The 21,877-nt window shown below is 44.1% G+C and overlaps 2 protein-coding genes and 1 long non-coding RNA gene across 9 annotated transcripts in view; 2 read left to right on the forward strand and 1 right to left on the reverse strand.

The window, feature by feature from the left end:
* On the forward strand, positions 1 to 16,728 carry LOC108880812 (hexokinase-1). 3 transcript variants are annotated; one of them, XM_051070377.1, is made up of 19 exons: positions 1 to 423; positions 2,290 to 2,452; positions 6,220 to 6,368; positions 7,230 to 7,349; positions 7,681 to 7,776; positions 7,857 to 7,956; positions 8,214 to 8,397; positions 8,790 to 8,945; positions 9,135 to 9,368; positions 10,001 to 10,305; positions 11,431 to 11,579; positions 11,687 to 11,806; positions 11,901 to 11,996; positions 12,810 to 12,821; positions 13,456 to 13,555; positions 13,716 to 13,899; positions 14,037 to 14,192; positions 15,254 to 15,487; positions 15,703 to 16,728. In XM_051070377.1, exons 1-19 carry the CDS (start codon positions 361 to 363, stop codon positions 15,851 to 15,853), a joined length of 2,772 nt encoding a protein of 923 aa, XP_050926334.1. In that variant the 5' UTR covers positions 1 to 360; the 3' UTR covers positions 15,854 to 16,728. The 3 variants fall into 3 exon arrangements, with proteins under 3 accessions (XP_050926334.1, XP_018528034.1, XP_050926335.1); XM_051070378.1 differs by lacking the exon at positions 1 to 423 and adding an exon at positions 5,878 to 6,065 and having other exon boundaries at positions 2,320 to 2,452; XM_018672518.2 differs by lacking the exon at positions 12,810 to 12,821 and having other exon boundaries at positions 4 to 423.
* On the reverse strand, positions 16,647 to 19,798 carry LOC108880816 (uncharacterized). Of its 2 annotated transcripts, XR_001960540.2 has the most exons (4): positions 19,062 to 19,798; positions 18,561 to 18,640; positions 17,892 to 17,951; positions 16,647 to 17,490 (listed from the first exon to the last, which is right to left on the reverse strand). It is a non-coding gene; the product is annotated as an uncharacterized LOC108880816 (long non-coding RNA). The 2 variants fall into 2 exon arrangements; XR_007813182.1 differs by lacking the exon at positions 19,062 to 19,798 and having other exon boundaries at positions 18,561 to 19,047.
* zbtb45 (zinc finger and BTB domain containing 45) overlaps positions 18,190 to 21,877 on the forward strand; it is a 9,921-nt gene continuing 6,233 nt past the window's right edge. The window contains exons 1-4 of one of the 4 annotated variants that reach the window (XM_051070379.1): positions 18,190 to 18,322; positions 18,554 to 18,646; positions 19,809 to 21,157; positions 21,546 to 21,680. In XM_051070379.1, the coding sequence (XP_050926336.1) occupies positions 20,093 to 21,157; positions 21,546 to 21,680 (1,200 nt within the window). In that variant the 5' untranslated portion in view covers positions 18,190 to 18,322; positions 18,554 to 18,646; positions 19,809 to 20,092. Of the gene's footprint in view, positions 18,323 to 18,346; positions 18,647 to 19,808; positions 21,158 to 21,545; positions 21,681 to 21,877 lie in introns of those variants that run through there. The other 3 variants (XM_051070381.1, XM_018672521.2, XM_051070380.1) reach the window with 3 other exon arrangements.

Here is a 21,877-nt window from a genome sequence, read left to right on the forward strand (position 1 = left end):
AGCTGCTGCATCTCCCCAGAGCTAACAGGGAGCTAGCGGCTCGGAGGGAGGAGACACGGTCAAACCCAGCCTCTGTGTGTGCTTGTGTGTTTAAGTGTGTGTGTGTGAAGCTGTGAGTGTGTGCCTGTCGCAGACTAGCAGGCACGGCGGCTGCTGCACTCTTGTTTCACCAGACTTTTTCCTTTTAACCTTGCCTTGCCACGGCGCCCCAGCGCAGGCCTGCTTCCTGCTCCACTTCAGGATAAAGAGGGATCAGCGTGGGGGGACAGGAGAGAACGGACGGCAGCCTTCCTCTCCCTCCTTCTTTACTCTCTAACCACCTCGTAGTCGCTGACAGCTCCTGGCGGACGTGCAGGCAGGATGATAGCGGCTCAGCTTCTGGCCTACTACTTCACCGAGTTGAAGGATGATCAACTCAAAAAGGTGAGTGAACGCAGCTTTAAACTGCCACGGTGGTGCTTTTGTGTTGGACTGGAGAGTTGTTACATATGACAGCAGCCTGGTGGACTGCCATGGATGCCGGTTAACGGTGGCTGCATGTCAGCGTTTGGCCTGTGGGGCGTATCAGGCTGGGAGAGGAGGATGCAGCATTTGGGAAGTAGAGGAGGAGGAGGAGGAGGAGGAGGAGGCCACGATTAACTCTAATTTAGATTTGATTCTATTTTAGTTTGTCCAGGGGTTAGCAGTGTTTGACGTGAATGTCCTTGACAAGTGGGCTGTGGTCAGTGATGGTGGGGAGGTGCTGCAGAGAGACCCTCATTATCGAGTGTTTCCGGAGCGCCGGTTGCCAGGGCGTCTGAAGCAGACAGGTGTCTGTGAGCGGCTGCTGGGAAAAGTCGTGAGCTTTATGATCTCTTTCTGCACACACTCATTATTACTCTCTCTCTTGTTTAACCTCTTCTCTCTTTACTCGGTTGTTCTTTTATAACCTCTGGTTATAAGACTCATTTAGCAGAGCACAGATGTTGCTCTGCATCAGTGAAATCTGAGCTGCAGCCTGTGGCCATCCAAACACTCTGACCCCTGGGTTCAGTGGAAATTAGCTGCTGGATGGGATGATGGACCAGCAGGATGCTCCCAGGGGTGAGGCAGCGGCGGGGGGGGGGGGGGGGGGGGGGATTCATGATGTCATGCGTGATGTCACAGCGCAGTATCTGCACGTGCCTCTGATGAAACAGGCCGCTGCAACTTGACTCGAGTCCCTGCTGGTGTGAAAGCATTCCTTGGATGGATGAAGGTTCAACCCTGTAAACCCTGGATGTGACTGGTACACTTAAGACCATATTAAGAAATGTAGTCAGATTTAGCGGCATGCAGAATGACTTTCTGTTGGTTACAGAGGAGCAGTGATAGGACAAAAACAAAGCGCTGAATTTGCAGCACACTTTTCACAGAACTTTTCCAAAGAAAAAAACAGCGCCTGACTAAATTTCCAGGTAATGTATCCAAAATAAAGCTTTATACAAACAGAAATAACGTGGTGTTGAATGTTGAATGAATGACCAGCCTCCAAAAGGCTGACGGTGAAGGACAGGAATAAAAATAAGGTGCTTCTCGTTTACTGGAAATCATCTTGTCTTGCTGAGAGGCTAATAATAGTAAAGCTACACAGGGAAACCTGATGAGAAACAAATGTATGGACTGTGTCTCATGCCACAGAATAGACTGCTGGACTGTGGCGTGCCTCATGGCATGCACTGTGTGATTATGTAACAACAACAGCGAGTGTCCAGCACAAATCTCCTCCTAACAAACCTTCCATTAATTAGATGTGCTGTAACTGTAACACAACAATTAAACTGCACAAAGCAGCTCATTATTACACTGTGTCACTTACTGATGTAGTGTTTTATAAAGGCAACATATCCAGTCATAAAACATGATGACAACATCTCCATCTTATGTTGCTCTGCAGTTATTTTTCACAGTTTTCACAACACATGGTACTTTGTGTTAAGTGAATCAATCTATTGACTTTTTAACTACCACTCCGCCTCAGGATCCAATCTCCCAACATGCCTCCAGTGCAGTTTGAAAAGCAAGCGGTAACACAATCTAAGGTGTCCTGACATGGAAATAATGGATGAGGCGGATGGAAACAATCCACAGTTAATTGTTACTTCACAGTGCTTTGCTGCATTTATACCATTCTGACGTAGTAAAGGAAAACAGGAGGACAGGAAGAAGTTAAATTAAAGTTAAGGAAAAAAGTTCAAATGTCTTGCTATGCCTTTACTTTATTGTGTATTTAGGCATGTTTTTCAATACTCCTTTGTGTCTGTTCGTCAGATCGATAAGTACCTGTACTCCATGCGGTTCTCGGACGAGACGCTGAAGGACATCATGAACCGTTTCCGCAGGGAGGTGGAGAACGGGCTCAGCCGCGACACGAACCCCACCGCCACCGTCAAGATGCTGCCCACCTTCGTCAGGTCCATCCCCGACGGATCAGGTAGAAACAGTCTCAGGGCAAAAACAGAGCATATAACTGAACACATATGTACAGTAAATCATCTTAAAACTTAAACTTAATGCACTTTACAGCTGAGTTTCAAAGTATTTAAAATATCAGGGGAAAGTTAGGTATTCAGGAACACTGTCGTCTGAGTTACTTTATATTTGTATTTGTATGTATTTAGTCTGAATATTCATAGACTGAACATTACTCAAATTACAACAGAAATGTATGAAAAATACCAGGTATCATCAGCATTAAAAGAGTTAACAAAACCATATTTTTCTTGAGAAAATTACCACCTTCTACGACCATGATAATCCATTAAAATGAAATGATTTCACATCCTAACTGTGAGGCTGTGGCTTTTATTCATGACGCAGTAAAATGCATGACATTTATATGACAACCCATTCAAAGTGAATCCCTTTCCTGTGTTTTGTCCTTTAATAGAAAGTGAGTTATACTGTATACAGTCCATCTATACTGTAAGCGTGTTAAAGCACATCCTGATGTATCTGTTTAAAAGAAATGTGCTGATGTGTTAAAATCGTCAGGCCTGTTCTGTGACATAAGCCTCTTTGTGCTCTGGATTTGGACTCAGTAGATCACTATTGTTTTAGCTGCAGGGCCAAACAGTTCAAACTGCCTGATCACATGCTGTGTTCATCTCTGAACATACAACCACTGCCAGACGAAATAACATAATCTCAGTTTTATTGATTCTGATTTAAATCTGATGAGGGACAATTTAATGACCTGTGGGCTCCTATAATCCATTCACAAGCTTGTACAAGTTATTTTCCATCATGATTGTGTCTTGTTTATTTTTAATATTGATAACAGACTAGGACAAACTAAAGCTGCAGTGTAAATGTAACTTCAAGATAATAAGATGGAGAAGTCATTCCACCATTAGCTGAAGAGTCACAGTAAAAAAAACTATAAAGTTGCAGGAAAACAAATCTGACTTTGCTTTAATTTCAGGTTATTTTAATAATGTAATATTACAGGTTATAGTAAGTAACTCACTGGAGAGAAGAACCAGGAATATGGAATTAATGGGGCAGTAATCTCATCTGAACAGCTCTTAGAGTCACAGTGGTCAAAGTCAAGAGGTTCTCTGCACAAATCAGGCCCGTACACTGCCGAGCTCAGTTTGTCCTTGTTAGTAAACAGTGTCCGTACACAGAAATAACATCGAGTGCCTGTTGGACATGTTGAGGCCCCAACAGGGCCAGTGGAGGAGGAGGAGGAAGAGGAGGAGGAGGAGGGGGACACTGTCTCACATTATAAATAGCCTCAGGTTTCAACAACTACATGAGGTTGGAGGGGATCAAGCAAAGGGCAGAGTTGAAGTTGTGGCCAAACTGATAAACATTAGATCAGGAAGAAGGCAGGAAGGAGAGATTTTCTTCTCCTGGAACTCGTACTGCAGCCTTTCTGTGTCCTTTCTGTGTGTCTCAAAGGAAAATGACTAAATTAAATCATGGCTAAGCTCCAATGATGTCAGTTCACACGGTACAGTAATCTTTACCGCCTAATAAGATTAGAATAAAAGTAAAAGCAGATGAAAATATAAATGTACAAAGACCAGCTCATCCTAAAATTTCCCTTTTCAGCCGCCTCACAAATCCAGTCTAAATCTCAGAGTTTAGTCTTGACTCGTCATCTCATCTCATCCATGACGGGCACGGTTTCCTGTGAATCCCCTGTGAGTTGACTCTTGTAAGGGGAGGGTGGACTCTTCAAGTTAAGAAAACTATACAGAGAAGCAAGTAAGCAAACACTTCAAACGGCTATTGCTGAAGGAAATCCAGCCATAAATCATCAGATTGGGTTTTGATACGATAAAAATACCTTAAAATCTTATCTCAAGGTCTACTCACTACTGACAGTGGCTTAGTTGTCAAAATGTTAAAGTGTAGTAGTGAATTTTGGTCACAAACCAACTGTGAAAATGCATCGGATGCTGTTGAAAGCCCCTAAAAAGCTAGTGAGAGGACTTTGAGTTAAGATTTTTTCGTCATAATGAACTCCAAACATGTCTGTAGATCTAAAATCAAGCAGTTCAGCTACTGCTAGACCTAATTCTTCTCAATAATAACCATGAAATTTTGTGTTTAGGATCAGTCACCACGCCCTTCCAGTGCAAAAACATCAGTTTCCTGCAAAGGAAATCCATATGTAACTGTCTTTTGATTGTTTACAAGCTTATTCAGTTGTCTTCAAAGTATTTTAGATGTAGATCCATTGACCATATATCATGGAAAAGTCCAGCAAGTCGTCCCAGACACAACACTTTAATCGATACTCCAGAGTCTTGGTGCTTGTGCATCTCTATTTCAAGCTTTTCTTATGGTAGTTTACCACCGACAGGACCATGTATATAACCAAGAGGTAGCACCACAGCTTACATATAGTAGCACTGAGGTTAGAGTGGGACATGAGCTATAAACTGGACGCATGCTCTGCAGCAAGTCAGTAACACGTCTATATGTCAAGCCTGGTCACATCTCATTCCAGTCAGGTCAAGGGGATAAATAGCGCAACGCAGCAAACACTACAGTCATGTCGGCACTAAATGAAGAACATTGTTTTAGTCTGGGAGGCAGGTGCTGGACATTTTATGTAACTTAAAGGTCACAGGTCAGATCCCTGAGACAGTAAACGCATTAATACATTAGTGTCCAGAGTCACTTTAGATCAGTGACAGAAAAACGTCTGAAAGATAAATTAAGAAGTTAGTAGTAATCTCCCTACCTGGATTTACAAAGTAGTAACATTTTAGAGCTGGTAATGACCTATATTTCACCAGTTCAGTTTTCAATGAATTGAAAGCAACTCTATCTAATGTTACGACAAAGCCTCTGTCTACAGAGCATCGATTTACATTTGGGCGTCTTGCCTGGAGCGACACTCTACCTCTCCACCTGACTCACAGCTCAGTTCACATAAAAGGGTTTTGTGGAAAAACGAGCTGAAATTAGGTCAATTTTTTTTTGTGTGTGTGTGTGTGTGTGTCTGTTAACAGGCTTTTCCCTTTTCATGTTTCTGATGGGTTCAGTTTGGGGTTGTTTCTCTTGCTGACTTTCATCGTAAGTTTGTTGTTTTTGTGTTTTATCACCTGTCACAGATCTAGATTCTTAAGACAGACTGCTCTGACCTGCAACCTAATAACGGCAAGAAAACCAAAATGAACGGAGCGAGCGCACTGCTCTTATTAATGTACAACTGCTGTCAGGAGGAAAAAGTCATGTCTTTAGCCTTTCTAATTTTCTAATTTTCCAAATAGATTTAAGGCTCCATTTGACTCAAAACCCTTTCTTTAACAAAGCCCAAACAGAGTGCTGTACAACTAAAACAACTGTCTCTTAATTTGCTGTTCGCCCCTGTTTTACTGTGCATATTAATGAGAACAGGAGACAGGTGAGCAGGTGGATCTGGCTGAGTGACTGAGGTGGAGAGGACAGTCTGAGGACATCTGGTGGACGGATGGAGAGTTGCAGGAGATGGAGGCCAAAATAAACAGGACTAAAACAGGAATCCTAACAGTGGGGATGGAAGGTGCAGAGGAGGGAACAAGAGAGGAATGGACAGTTATAAAGAGGTGTTGATTTAATTTTATGGGTATTTAGGAAGCTGTGGACTAAATAACACAACCACGATGAATGATGCACCCAGCAAATCAGAAAACAAGAATCTATCCCGCAGGTTAGCATTTTAAAATCTCTAATGTTTGCTGTGTGTTCTCACGCCGACAGAAAAGGGGGACTTCATCGCCCTGGACCTTGGAGGATCCAATTTCCGGATCCTGCGTGTTAAAGTGACGCAGGACAAGAAGCAGCCGGTTCAGATGGAGAGCCAGGTCTATGAGACCCCTGACGACATCATCCACGGGAGTGGGACACAGGTAATTACAGATATCTACTGTTTCCTTCTGGATATTTCCTAAATAGACCTGGTTTATATCATCAACAAAAACTGTGTGATCCAGGTCAGAGAGTCGATTGTTTCCACTCAAAATATTTAATGTTTGCCGTCTACACAGAGCTGAGCAGTAAGGTCAGGTCGGAGCTCAAATTGTGTAAAACGAGCTCCTTAGTAACGCTGAGAGTAACGAGTGTGACGTCAGAACCGTCGCTGACCTACGCTGAACTTGTAGAGAACAACTGGCAGCTGCTTTGTAACACGATATCCAAAACATGAGCGACCGTCTGAGGCTGTGTGATTGGTCCAGAGCACGACTTACACAGACAGAACAAGACAGATGCTGTTTAATGACATGTCGAAGCGACAGCTGGCCAGAAGTGTAACGTGATATATGAACAGGTTTGTTAACAAAGAGGTTTATTTGCGTCGTGAGTGACTTTGTCAGATATAACATTTTGGACGGCCTCTATCAGGATGAAGATGTGTTATTTTTATGCAAGTATACAGTTACAGTGACACGAGGCCTTTCAGAGAGCTGCTCTAGCAGCATATAAAGACAGAAACTTGTTGACATAATGTTATGAATTTTTGTGTTGCATCTTGTGAATTGGCCACGTCTAGACTTGTGAATCTGTTACTAAGCAACCAACTGGCACATCAGGCACATCACATATTAGCTGTTTATTCTGGAAACTTGCACCTCCTCCTGATAAAGGTTTCATGTTGTTAAATACAAAACCTGACACAGAAAAGATTCCTCTGCCACTGTAGAGGCTTTTAGACTAAAAGCCATTTGACTCCTGGTTATTCTACAGTGTTAAAGTCCTCTCTCTGTTTGCAGCTCTTTGCCCATGTCGCGGATTGCCTGGGTGATTTCATGGAGAAGCAAAAAATCAAGGATAAGAAGCTTCCTGTAGGATTTACGTTCTCCTTCCCCTGTGCCCAAAGCAAACTGGATGAGGTAAACACTTCAAGTTAAAGGGATAACTGTGCTTCACATGCTTATAAACTTGTTCTCATAATTTTAGACGTTAAATAAAGTCCCAAGAACACTTTCAGAGCAATGCAATGATATTATAGGATTGTATTTTCTGTGTATAAAACGTGTATAAAACACAAAAAGTAAATGTAGTGTGCAGTCGTTGTCACAGGATCTTTTGTAGAAACTTGGTGAATGTGGTTTTTGGAGATGGATGCTGTGGTTGGAATAGCAATGGGTGGACTTTTTGGACTTGCCAAGTCTGTCTAACTGTAACTTAAAGTCTGGCCTTATAAAACTTCTTGTTTTATAGGCGGTCTTACTGACATGGACAAAGAAGTTTAAAGCCAGTGGTGTAGAAGGCATGGACGTTGTGAAGCTGCTGAACAAGGCCATTAAGAAACGAGGGGTACGTTTTCTTTTTAAGTAATTAATTTGACGAATAGACCAAAGATTTTTTTTTTTTTAAACATAATCTTGTTTTTTCAGGATTATGAGGCAGACATCATGGCGGTGGTGAATGACACAGTCGGCACTATGATGACCTGCGGTTTTGACGACCAGCGTTGTGAAGTGGGCATCATTATAGGTAAAGACACAGACTACGTTTTTAAAAAAGAGCTGCATCTACTGCAAGTTAAAATTCCAGGAGAGGCTGTTTTAATCTTTTATCAGCGCACTTTCATTTGGGCAAAAAGCAAACAACTCAAGTGTCCAAACTACCATACGGCACCATGAACACAGTTCTACATGTGAGGGCGCCAGAGGAACTATAATGTTACCCTGGCGTCCCTCTGCCTACTGAGCAACACAGAGCCTAAGTCATGCAGCTCTGCATCCATTCAGGAACGGGAACAAACGCCTGCTACATGGAGGAACTGCGTCACATCGACCTGGTGGAGGGAGACGAAGGCCGGATGTGCATCAACACCGAGTGGGGTGCCTTCGGGGACGACGGGTCCCTAGAGGACATTCGCACAGAGTTTGACCGTGAGATCGACAGGGGTTCTATCAACCCAGGGAAGCAGCTGTAAGATTTGCCTTTAAAATTTCAGTTTTTGTTTTTGTGAAAAACATATTTAATGCCAGAGATACTGAGTGTACAGGACAGATGACATGCGTCAGTATTTCTGATTATGTAGCAACATCAGCAAACTACTACAACAAAGTAGATTTATCACTGTCCTACTTAACCCACATATTTTACACACACCACTCTAGAAAACATCTGTTTTTGTTCCTCAAGTGCAACCATAACATTATGTAAAAGAAAAAGAGGATAAAGGCCTCCCAAACTCCAACCAAGCAGAAGCAGCGTGTCGGTTCTATTGTGGGCCTTAAAAAGAGAGGATGAAGTGACTAATGCAAACTGTATCCATGACTCCTCATCTGAAAATGCTTGCTGTGTTTTGCTCTGCTCAGGTTTGAGAAGATGGCCAGTGGGATGTACATGGGAGAGCTGGTTCGACTCATCCTGGTCAAGATGGCCAAAGAGGGGCTACTGTTTGAGGGACGAATAACCCCCGAGCTCCTGACGAAAGGGAAAATTGAGACGAAACATGTCTCTGCCATTGAAAAGTGAGTGGGGAGAACGAATTCTAGTGTGATGCACAAAAGCTGTTTTTATAGAAATGTGCATTTAAGGGTTTGTGTGACTTTAAAACTCACTCAACACAACCAATCGTGGGAACTTAACTGGAAAAACTCCAGGCTCTGCAGTTTCATGGATTCAATTCTTAATAACGACAAATAAACCTTTGGTTTTAGGACTAAAGAAGGACTGAAGAAGTGCATGGAAATCCTGACGAGGCTCGGAGTAGAGCCTTCAGATGAGGACTGTCTGGCCGTGCAGCATGTGTGCACCATTGTGTCTTTCCGCTCAGCAAACCTAATTGCTTCAACACTGGGAGCCATCCTCACTCGCCTTAAGGACAACAAAGGCGTCGCACGCCTCCGCACGACTGTGGGCATCGACGGGTCTCTCTACAAGATGCACCCTCAGTGAGTACTCGGGAACTGAAGGGGGAGTTTAACAAAGAGTAACATCAAGCGATGCTAAGTACTACAATGCAGCATCTTCCATGTTTTACTTTATTTTCTCCCAAAAGACCAACAAAACAAAGATGAAATGACAACGACAGTGCTTAGGGACCACAGCGAGGAAACTGCCAGCTAAAATAAATTCTTGAAAACAACATCGTCTGGGGAATATAGAGGATGCACATGAGACTTTTCGTGGGGGGAAGATGTCAGATTCCCATTAATCAGTCTTAAATGAAAACTCCCACACAAATCCAGATCACGTCTGCTGATCTGATCTCATTGTTTTTACGATTCTAAGCAAACTGAAATTAAAAACTAACACAATTAGTTATTAAAGTTTTGTAACTGACACACACAACATGGCATAATGTAATTCATGACACTGAAATACAGGTCATTGCTTTGAACATCAGGTTTAAAATTTTATATGTGATTATGCCATAGCATCAGTTTACATTGAATAATATGCACATTATCAGTAACCGTATGTCCACTTCCTAAGAAGATTTGATGATTTGCAGATTAATATTCTGGTTATACAGATAAAGCCTCTCTCTCTTTAATGAGGGCATCTTCTCCTCTCTGCACAGATACGCTCGCCGTCTGCACAAGACAGTGCGTCGCTTGGTGCCCGACTCAGATGTCCGCTTCCTGCTGTCTGAGAGTGGGAGTGCGAAAGGTGCAGCCATGGTGACAGCAGTGGCGTACCGTCTGATTGAGCAGTCGCGCCAGATTCAGCAGACTTTGGCAGAGTTCCGGCTGAGCAAAGCCCAGCTGTTGGAAGTGAAGAAACGCATGAGGGTGGAGATCGAAAGAGGCCTCAAGAAGGACACCCACAAGGAAGCTACAGTCAAAATGCTGCCTACCTTTGTCCGAAGTACACCAGACGGAACAGGTGATTTAAAAGAGACATATGCAGAGAAGTGGAAGGGAAAGACCAAGTAGTAGAGTTTGTTTTCCGCTTTCCTCTCATCTCTGTTAAAATGAAGTTACTAAATATTTTAAATATATCAGTAAATCTATCTGTTGTCCTTACATCACACAGCAAAGACTGCATATCTAATGATTCAGATGAGTATTCATGCCATCAACAAGTACCTAAACTGAGCATGAATCAAGATGTGTCAGGTGATGATTCTCAGCTCCGCAGGTGACAAATGATCCATCAGTCACTTCAAACATTGTGGTCATTAATCAAAGCAGCTCGATGTGCTGTCTCGTGAGTTTTTACAAGATGAAAAAAAGTAGTTGCAAAAGGCCACATTCAGCTCAGGTTTTCAATTTACATTCAATTTCTCCAACCAGTCGCTGTCAGGCAGGGATGTGTGGGGACAAGCAGGACCTGAGGCAGCTGATGTTGGTTTGATCATTTCCAGCTGGACAAGTTTTACTCCAAATGATCTGTGAAAATCTGTGAGAAAACCTGCAAAAACTAATTGGAGACGCTGCTGCTGCTCAGAAATGTCAATCAGGTTTGTGGGGTCGCACACATCCTGGCTGACATCACCTACAAAGTACTGGTAAAACTAAGTTTGCCGTCATCGTCTTTGCCGTAGTTTATGGAGGGTGATGGCAAATCGTACTGTTCAGCCGTTGAATTCAGCTGAGGCTGTGTCTATTTTTCCAGAAACAGACTGAGGCAGAAAACACAAGTGAAGCAGGTTCCTCCACATTATCTTAAAAAGGTTGTCAATTTGCCCCGTCACGCAATTATCACATTAAACTGTCATCGTTTACAACAGCGAGGAGATTAACGTCACAGACCTAAACCAGTTCAGACAAGTGCATGAAGGTTTAAAAGCCAAGAAGAAGAGCCGTCTATTTCATCAGAAATTCTGAGTAAAACTTAAACAGTTAAATACTGTGAATCCTTAACTGCCTTCTAGACTTCTGTGCTTTTAAACTGAATCATTTAATGATCAGGCAGCAATATTTCCTCTAAAATAAAATCAATACAATGGAGGAAAATGTCTTCACTGATGACAGATTAAATTCTAACAAGGCCTCTCTTGTAACACAGAGAACGGAGATTTCCTCGCTCTGGACCTCGGAGGGACAAACTTCCGTGTGCTCCTGGTAAAGATTCGCAGCGGGAAGAGGCGATCAGTGGAGATGCATAACAAAATCTACGCTATTCCCATAGAAGTCATGCAGGGCACTGGAGAAGAGGTAATGAGGATTTCTCACTTATCTTATTCCTCTAATGACAAATAGAAACTGAAGTATCAACCATATCTCCCAGTACAAACCACTAAAAGCGCGCCTGTCTCTTCCAGCTCTTCGACCACATAGTGTACTGCATCTCCGACTTCCTGGACTACATGGGAATGAAAAGCGCTCGACTGCCGCTGGGTTTCACCTTCTCCTTCCCCTGCCATCAGACCAGCCTGGACGCAGTATGTTCTCTACAAATTATCTAAAAAAAACTCACATTTTGGGGGGGTGGTAAAAAAAATAGTTATTTCACAGTGAGTGTCATGCGCTCTGCAGGGTATTCTCGTAACCTGGACCAAAGGCTTCAAGGCCACGGACTGTGAGGGCGAAGATGTGGTGGAGCTTCTTCGGGAAGCGATCAAGAGGAAAGAGGTAATCGGAATGATTCACACACTACACTTTCAACACGTAACGTTTCATGTTACATTTACTGTGATATTACTGTGCTGAAAATTACAGCCGGTGAGAGAGAAATTTGTTTTTTAAAAGTATTATTTAGTCAAAATAATGTAACTAAACTGTCAGCTTGATTTAAAAGTAAAAACTCTTTATATCTGCTGATTAAAACTGACGTCTCACAGCTGCTTTACTGATGCACCAGTGCATTTTTTGTTTGTGTTGTCAAGAACTTGAAGACTTTGTATAATCTGGGCTCAGATTGCTGTCTGATGCTGCTTTAAAAGCTCTCGTATCGAAGGTGTGATTGACCTCTGACCTCTCTAATAGCTGATAAATGTTGCTTACTGGCACTCAAGCAGCTTCTGCAGCAGTGCTTTTTAGATGTGATTAAGTGATTTCAGATCCTAAGTGCTTTGACACGGAGCGTTTGTTTTGTCTACTCACTGCACAGAACTCCAGTTTTATTTTGACTAAGTACAGGAATGAAAAGTTTTCCTGCACAGGAACACAGCAGGATGCAAATACTTGTAGTAATACAACATATATTGCAGTAGGCAGCTAAACATCACATGCTGGTACCTTTGGACTGAAGGGCAATCTTGCAGTTTCAGCATAAAGACACTTAACTCAGCCACTGTTATGTCCTGGTATATTACAGCTGGGCAATTACTCTATAAATAAACACATTTCACTTACTTACTGTTGCATCTTTTTTTTGTATTCAGGAAATTTTAAAATTCAAATGTCATCACTTTTGAGTTTCTTATATTGATTTCACTCTTTTAGATGGAGAATCCTGTAAGTATTAAGTGACTGTAAATCATTAACCGACAGGTAAAGCAGTGCGGGACTGGAGCAGTGTGTGGTTATTGTTGTAATAGCATGTCATAACACCTGGATAAAAAAAAACACTACTTTCAGACATTGTGGAGGAGTGTGTCTTTCTTTGTCTGCAGTGTGGGCTCCTATTTAAACTTTTATTACCACAGCGATGACAAGGATGATTCTCTGTATTTTGTGTGTGTGTGGCAGCTCTCTGAAACAGCTTGTGTATTTTATCGTATAGTCTATCTAGGAATGTTGAGTGAAATGCATTGTGTGGCGTTTGAAAAGTTGCCAGGCCTGATATTAATCCCTCTGTCAACGCGCCCATTCAGCAGCAACTGTTGGAAAGAAAATGTGGACTTAATTTTGTTTTTATGTGGAGTGAAAACCTGGAAAAACACAAGTTAAATTATGTATATAAACAGTTACACTTCAGTTTTAGATTTTAAACTTTCCTCTGTACATTGACTTACTGGATTACAACAAAGCATGAATCTTGAATCGTGAGATTTGTGTAAAACCATATAAAGCTCTTATTTGAAGGTACATGTCATTTCATCGTACTTCAGCTTGAGACTAATTGTCCTTGTGTTGTTTTTCTTTGAAGGAGTTTGAGCTGGATGTGGTTGCCATAGTGAACGACACAGTGGGGACGATGATGACTTGTGCATATGAAGAGCCCACCTGTGAGGTGGGACTGATTGCAGGTGAGCTCAACACAGCAGCTTTTAAAAGGAAACTGTATTGTTATATTTTCCATACTTTTGTATATTGTGCAGTCTTCGTCACTAATCTCCAGTTAGAAATGTCTTGGATTTGTGTGTTAAAAAACAAAAAGCTCTGTAAAATGACGGTGTGTCCTGTCAGGGACGGGCAGTAACGCCTGTTACATGGAGGAGATGAGGAACATTGAGATAGTGGAGGGAAATGAGGGCCGCATGTGCGTCAACATGGAGTGGGGGGCGTTTGGAGACAACGGCTGCCTGGACGACATCAGGACAAAGTACGACCAGGCGGTGGACGAGAACTCGCTCAACGAAGGCAAACAAAGGTCAAGAAGCTTCTAATATCAAACTACATCTTAGTATCTCCTGCCAGCTGCCGGTTCATATCACAGACCAATCAAACAGCAGATGCTCTTTGTTATTCTGCAGTGATCTGAGCCCTGAATCTTTCTTCTACGTTCAGATATGAGAAGATGTGCAGTGGCATGTACCTGGGGGAGATCGTCAGGCAGATTCTGATTGATCTGACCAAGCGTGGCTTCCTCTTCCGGGGACAAATCTCAGAGACGCTGAAGACCAGGGGCATCTTCGAGACAAAGTTCCTGTCGCAGATAGAGAGGTGAGTGAATCACTTTTAATACCTGTGATTCATCTGTGGATTTTTGTCACAGCAAATCCCTAACTGCTTAACCAGAGGCAGACAAAGTATGCTGCAAACTACTCTGTCATATTCAAAGCAAAAACCTAAATACTATCTATTTTTGGAGCAAATGATTTTGGGGAAACTAAAATGAAGTTTTCAAAACATTTTCAGTACATCGTATGTTGGTGTGGTGGTGTCAAAGAAAAGTGGATTTAGTAACAATAAATTACAATAATTAACTATAGAATTTCTCATACTAGAGTGAACCAAACACAACAAATACATAAAGAAAAACAGATGCAGAAAGTATTTTTGAAATCAAAGGTGGATTGGACAATACTCAAATCACATCTTTTACTTTTGTATTAAACATTTTTATATGTGTTCCTGTTCCCTAACAGCAGGCATTCCTTTCCATTGATTTCTACTGTATGAAGATCAAGCTGCACAGACATACAACATACAATTTATATTACGATGTTTTTGTGTGATAACACACAGCAGGGTTTAAAGAAATCTGCACTCACAGCTGTACAACAAAACAACTCTAAGTCCTGAAATAGTTTTTGTAAAGGTAGTAGACATCATTTTGCTGAATATCCAAGTATATGAAGCAGGCGCAGGTTGATTTTCATACTGTAGATAAATGAATGGAAGCTGGTGGATGCCTGGAGGCAGGAAAAAACAAATGAAAACGCAGGAGAGTCTGCTGCCCTGTAAAATATTTGACAGTATTTGTTTATATACACTCTATGGGGAAGACATGCAAAACCACTGGTATGACTTATAGGATAACGACATGAGAGCATGTGTTTAAGCAGCATTGTTCACAGCAAAGTAGCATCTAGGGGGATAACACACCTAGGAATGAGAGGAGGAGGAGGAGGGGGTGCAATGTGACGACTTGAGTTTCTACACTGTTTAAGCCCACCTTAGCCTCTGGGAACAGCTGTGAGGTGTCCGGTGACTCTCCTGCTGTTGGCTGACCTCTGACACGCTCTCCCCCTTCTCCCCCCTCCGCCTCCCCCCCTGCACAGTGATCGTCTGGCGCTGCTGCAGGTCAGGGCGATCCTGCAGCAGCTGGGGCTCGACAGCACCTGTGATGACAGTATTATCGTCAAGGAGGTGTGCGGCACGGTGTCCCGCCGCGCGGCTCAGATCTGTGGAGCCGGAATGGCTGCTGTGGTGGACAAGATCCGTGAGAACAGAGGGCTGGACCACCTGGACATCACCGTGGGCGTGGACGGCACGCTCTACAAGCTGCACCCACAGTAAGACACAGGACAGGGACACAATAGAAGGGCGTGTTTGAACACTAACAACACTACAACACTGAGTTTTCGACAGCCATCACCTACTGACCCCAGACATACGTTTGTTTATGAGTCGTCTGGTGCTACATTTGCCGCCTTTACTAGAAAGCATCTCTCACTTCTTTGAGCGCATCACCTCCTAACCACAGTTTCCTGTTGCTCTCTTCCCCCAGTTTCTCACGGATCTTCCAGCAGACGGTGAAGGAACTCGCCCCCAAATGTGACGTCAACTTCCTGTTATCTGAGGACGGCAGCGGTAAGGGGGCCGCCCTCATCACTGCCGTGGGCTGCCGCCAGAGAGAGCTGGACGCGCAGCAGCACTGAGGAGCTCCACCCCCCCCACCCCCCACCTCCGCCGTTTGTCCTCCAGAACTACCTGCTGCTTCACCGTGAACTTCACCCACCGCACAGCCCAACTCCATCTCCCCTTGGCAGCCGTGACTCCACCTCTGCCCCACCTGGCCCCCCCACAGCCAGAGAGACGTGCTGCATGCATAGGGAATTAAAACTGAGTATCTGAATATTTATTTATACTGCTCCAGAGGGTTTATTATTTCCATGTTTGTACATTTTCCTCAACAGCTTGTCAATAATCTGATAAATCTAAACTCCTTAGGTGTGCAATATTTGTGTATTGCTAGTTTTATTTTTATATGGAGGCAAATATATAACTGTATTTATATAGCTGAGGCCACTTTGAATCCCAGAGGTCATTAGGCTTTTGCACCATAGACACAAGAAAATGTCTGCACTTTTTATATGAGAGTTACAACAGCAGCATTTCAATGTAACTTCCAAATGAAGGACGTCCTTCTTCACTGAATGAGGAAAGTCATTTTTACAGGCTCCACTGGTTCAGAAAACCAGTTCCAAAAGGGCTCGCTGCAAAGGGTTGAATGCAAGAGTCACGGCTGTTCAAATCATCCTCATATTACGCACCACACGCTCACACGACATGCTAGCCTACTAACCCCTCTTTGTGTAACCGTCAATGTGTACTCACATTATTATCGTATTCCAGCAGCACCGTACCATTTATTCCTCAAGAGCTGAGAAGGTAGAAAAGGCCCCAGCGGACGTGTTAGCGTATCCTGTTGCTATTTGTGAACTACTATACTTTTGGTGTTGTAATGAATCCCACCTCTACTCACTGTATGTGCAAAGAATAAATGTTTATTGGGTCCCAAGAAAAGAGTGGATACTCCGAGCGCTTCTGTGTGTATTTGTGGCTGAGTGTCAGTGTGTGTCTTCTGTAATGACCTGTAGCTTTCAATGTCCAAAGCTCTGTCAAGACTGCATGCCTTACATTAAGACAAAGGAGAGTACTGGATCATTTCTTTTCTCTTTTTTTTTTTTATTTTTTACATCAATATAGATTTGTGATCGACACAGTGAAAAGTGAATTCATTAAATTATATTTTGTTGTGGAGTAAAATCCTGGTGTCTCTTTCTTATGAAGCAACAGCAGAGGCATGCCTGAACTTGTAATACCAGACAGGGAACTCGATAAGACACATTAAGTACAGAAAATGTGGTGCACTCTGACACAAAGGAAGGGAGGGATTATCTTCTTATGAAGCTTTAAACTGTGGTGTTGATGTATGTTGTGGCTGAGCATTAATACCAAAACTGGCTATGGATCTGATGGCAGGCAGCTGTATTTGTTTTAGGGTGGAGGAGTCAGAGACTGAAATATTTAACAGTCAAACAACTAATGTGAAACATACAGCCAATTTGACTTGAGTTGAAACGAGCTTGGCACCACCAAACTACGAGATATATCTTTTAAAAGTTCTGCTTCAGATGCACATTTGAATAAATTCTCTCCTTCTGAATATTCTCTGTGCCATGTGGTGACAACACCAAACAAAATGGCCTTAAAACAACTTTATTATGCATCATGATTCATCCCCTGCAGCAGGCCAATCTGCTCTGTCTGTCGTTCCATCCGTCACGTACATCTTGAAGGAATGTGACAAACATTTGAGGAATGATGTTTGTTGTTATACTAAACGGAAAATGTGTTTTATTTTAATCTCCTAACATGTTACTCATATTTGATATATTATCTATAATCTGAGATTTATTCTCTTGACTTGGTGATTCAATGTTTTGTCAGAAAATAGTGAAAGTGCCAGTTTCTCAGAGCCCAACATCACATCTCCAGACTCTTTATTTAATCCTAAAAACAGTCTAAAACTCATTTGAGAAGCGCATCATTTCAGCTTTTTTCTACATAAAAAGATATTTGCAACCTGTGCCACACTTCACCTGCATTTTTTTTTACTAGTTTTCTCGCAAGTTTTCAGCACACAGTATGCGCCAAACAAGCCTCGTCTGTGCAGTACCGCATTATACTCACTTTCTACCTGCATCCAGGTGTCCTGCTGTGCTAAGATCTCCAGACCTGCTGCCACCGTCTCTGAAGTTTATCCACCCAGAACAAGACCACAGCACAAAAAAGACAACTCAGTTTACAAATGCTTTTTCATACACACACCCTGTCAACAATTCATTATGGTATGGTGCTCATTGTGAATCTTTGCCTTCATTATACTGTTGCTATACCTGCACTTATCCAATACAATGCATGCAATCTCTTGCATCTAAAATTTTAATCAGATGTATTGATAAGAGTTTAAACAATAGGCTACGTGTTTGCCTGTGTGCATCATCCTTTTGTTAAGGTATGCTTCCTCGTGTGTGTGGGTGGGTGTAAGTGTGTTTGCATGCATTTGTATGCATTCACGTCTGATGGCTCGGCCGTGTGTGGTTATATGGACTTGTGTGCAGGTATTTGTCCTACTTTTCGATGCGTGTGAACCTGCGTTTATCAACGCGTGAGAGAAAGTGTCGCATGCACTTTAACAGTTGTGGATGGCTTAGCTGCTGTTAAGCGGGAGAAAACTCCACAGCCCCTTTCTGCGCCCGTCTCCGCGAGTGTATATATATATATATGTGTGTGTGTGTGTGTGTGAGTCACAGTGTGTGTTTGTGTGCATGCATGTGTGTGTTTGTCTCCAGCTCTCACCAGGTTGGGTGCGTTGTACTGAGGGCTTCCTGCTGCATCCATCTGCCTGAAACTACCAAGCGCCGGACTGTCACTGCACACTGCAGGTATGTAGTCACGATTAAACAACATGTGGTGACACTAACTGTAAAGTACTTGGGTGTAACGTTGACGCGCCCCGCACAGAAAAAGGGTGGTAGTCCGTTAGCTGGCATGCTAACTTTACTAGTTGTCTCTTTGGCAATTTGCGCTAGCTAGCTAGTAATCTAGCTAGGTTAGCATTGTGTAGGAGCGTGTGGGTGAGCTCCGATAGCTGCTTTTATGTTACGCTAGGCACGTTGCCAGCGGCCATTCGACATTTAACAATTTACATTTGTGTTTTGGTCGACGGCGAAGCTCAGTTTGCATGAAGAAATCTCTACATTTCGTGCAAATTTCCGTGCGGGAGCTGAGCGGCTAATGTCAACAGCTAACGCGAGCTAACGTTAGCTCGTCTCGGGTTAACGCTGCCTGGTCAGTTACCTGTTTACTGGAGCTGGCAGTGACATTTTTAACTCAACGAAGTGTTTTAGCTTCTGCTAACTCGGTCGTCGTGTGTTTTGTTTGGCACAGCTAACGGTTAAAATGTCTTTGGTGTTTCGTTACCGGCCACCCACTGTGCAGAATAGCCGAATTAACTGACCCGGGGAGCGGTTGGTTGGACTCGCGCACGGCACGTGCTGTCATTTGTCCAAAACAGGTGTTTCAGACTGGTGCACGCGGGTTATTTGATGATTAATTGGCAGGTGCCCAGGTCGTCACCTTTGTCACCTTCAGGCGCAGCCCTGTGATGTGGCTTGAGAATGAAACAACCCCGGGTTTAATGTGTAAACCTGAGCTGCCACTAGTGATTATTACCATCATCGAACTATATGTTAATTATTAACCTGACTGATTGGTTTATTCTGTGCTGTACAGAAAGGTTTAGAAAGTGTGCCCATCATAATTTTTCCATCTCCCAAGGTGACATTTGAAATGTATTGTTTGGTGTGAGCAACACGAGTCTGTTCAATTTAAAGACATTTAAAACAAAGGAAAGTTGTAAATCCTTTTATTTGAGAGGCTGGAATCAGACATTTTTGCAACATAAACGATTTAAATGATCAATCAGCAATCACATTGTCTATTTTAATTGACTAATCTATTCATGGATTAATTGTTTAGCCGCTAATGTGCACATTTAACGCAGTGGCTCAGTGTGTGTCGCTCTCATTTTGATTTATTCAACAGGTTTTTAACAGAGACAGTGAATTAAAGAACCTCTTGACGTCCCTCCCTCTCAGGACAACAAAGGCAGCTCCTCACACACTGAAACCGCAGCAGAGCAGCAGTTCGACAGCTTCCATCAGACTCATGACTGTTTGAAGGGACACGGCCCCACCGTGGCCCATGCACTGTACCCGTTTCCCTCCCTGTCCTCCTTATCCCTCAAGCTGACGCAAAACCCCAGGCACCTCCCCCCCCTCCCCCACCCCCACTCCCACCCGGTCCCCAGCGACTCGCCCCCTCCCGCCATGGCGCCTGGCACAGAAACCGTGCACTACATCCACCTTCACAACTCCAGCCAGTCGGTGCTGGAAGCCCTGCGCACGCAGCGGCGCGAGGGTCTCTTCTGCGACGTGACCGTGAGGATACACGACGCCTCGCTCCGCGCCCATGCCTGTGTCCTGGCGGCCGGCAGCCCCTTCTTCCAGGACAAGCTGCTGCTGGGTCACTCCGAGATCTCCGTGCCGCCGCTGGTGCCCGCTGAAACCGTGAAGCAGCTTGTGGATTTCATGTACAGCGGCTCGCTGGTGGTGCTCCAATCGCAGGCCCTCTGCATCCTCACTGCTGCCAGCATCCTCCAGATCAAGACGGTCATTGATGAGTGCACTCAGATAATCTCTCAGAGGAAGGCGGCGGCAGGGGCGGCGAGTGCAGCGGCGGCAGCGGCGGCGGCAGCAGCAGCAGGAGGAGGGATGCTCGGAGGAGTTCTCCCCAAGCAAGAAGAGCGTGGCGGGGGCAAAGGGAGAGAGAGTGGCGGCAGCGGAAGCTGCTCTGTTGGTGGAGCAAGTGGGGGTGGGGGTTACGCAAACTTCTCTAACTTCATGGCTGAATGTGGGGCTAGCAACATGGGCGGGGGGCTGGGGGGCGCCAGCGTTAGTGTCACTGAGAGTGGCCCAGGCCCGATGGAGCAAGCTAACACCGTGAGTCTGATGGCGCTTGGCGACATGGGCCCCGGCTCCATGTGCGGCGACGGGATGGGCTCCGGGCCCGGCACAATCCTCATGAAGCAGAGCCCCAGCTGTACTCAGGACGTCAGGTACAAGCTCCGGGACCTGTTGGCACAGACGGCCAACGGAGCCAACACTAGTAGCACAGGGAACCTCTCAGCGGGCTGCAGCTCCGGTGTGGGCAGTGTGGACAGCATCGGCAGGGACAGCCTCCGCGGCAACACAACAGACCTCTCTGATGACCTGGTGGGGATGGACAGATACAGCGAGGAGGACGACTTGGACGGGAGGGAGCGGGGAAGAGATGGAGACAGAGACAGGGGGGCGAGCCACAGCCGCAAGCAGAGGCAGCCGCTAAGACTCCAGGTAGGGGGATAAGGGGAAGGGTTGCCATGGTTACAGCTTTCAGGCATGCAGAGCTGCAACGGTTTGCTTTTTCTTTCTTTTTCTGCTTTTCCCTCTTCTCGCACTGCATTGGCGTATATCGCTGAGATGTTTCTGCACTTTGCACAATTGAAGAGAAGCTCTCGTCTTAGTTTCAGCAGTAATTGCCTTGTTGATATTCTATGGACTTCTGCATATTTACTGTACGTCATTAAACTTATTAGTACCTGCTTGGAGGGGTCAATGCTCTGTTGTTCTTGTTGACTATCTGCTGCCTTTTAGCACCTACCGCTGCTGCGAATGCAATTTTTTCACCTCTCAAAAACAGACAAGGACCCTTTTCTTTCTTTCTTTTTTTAAATCTCTTTAGGTGCTGGGAGGAGAGGGAGTGGTGGTGAAAGATGAAGGGGTTCAGGACACAGACGGGACCGTCTACGCCTTGGAGGACAGGAGACGAGAAGGAGAGCAGGAGGGCTCCCAGGAATCCATGGCAAGCTTTGGACAGGTGGGTTTAACTCAGAGGTGCACTGCAGCTGAAAACAAAGAGTTTGTAAGATGTAAATCTGTATTATAGATGTAGAGCTTTTTTAAAAATGTCAAGCACTTCTGTTGAACGTTTTGTGCAGAAGGACAAGTCAGTATAAAACATCTTGTACATCTGAAGTGTTGAGCCTTGATTTCAAGGTGAGATTTCTTACATTT

Source organism: Lates calcarifer, linkage group LG5, assembly GCF_001640805.2.
Source record: "Lates calcarifer isolate ASB-BC8 linkage group LG5, TLL_Latcal_v3, whole genome shotgun sequence".
Taxonomy (NCBI): Eukaryota; Metazoa; Chordata; class Actinopteri; family Centropomidae; genus Lates; species Lates calcarifer.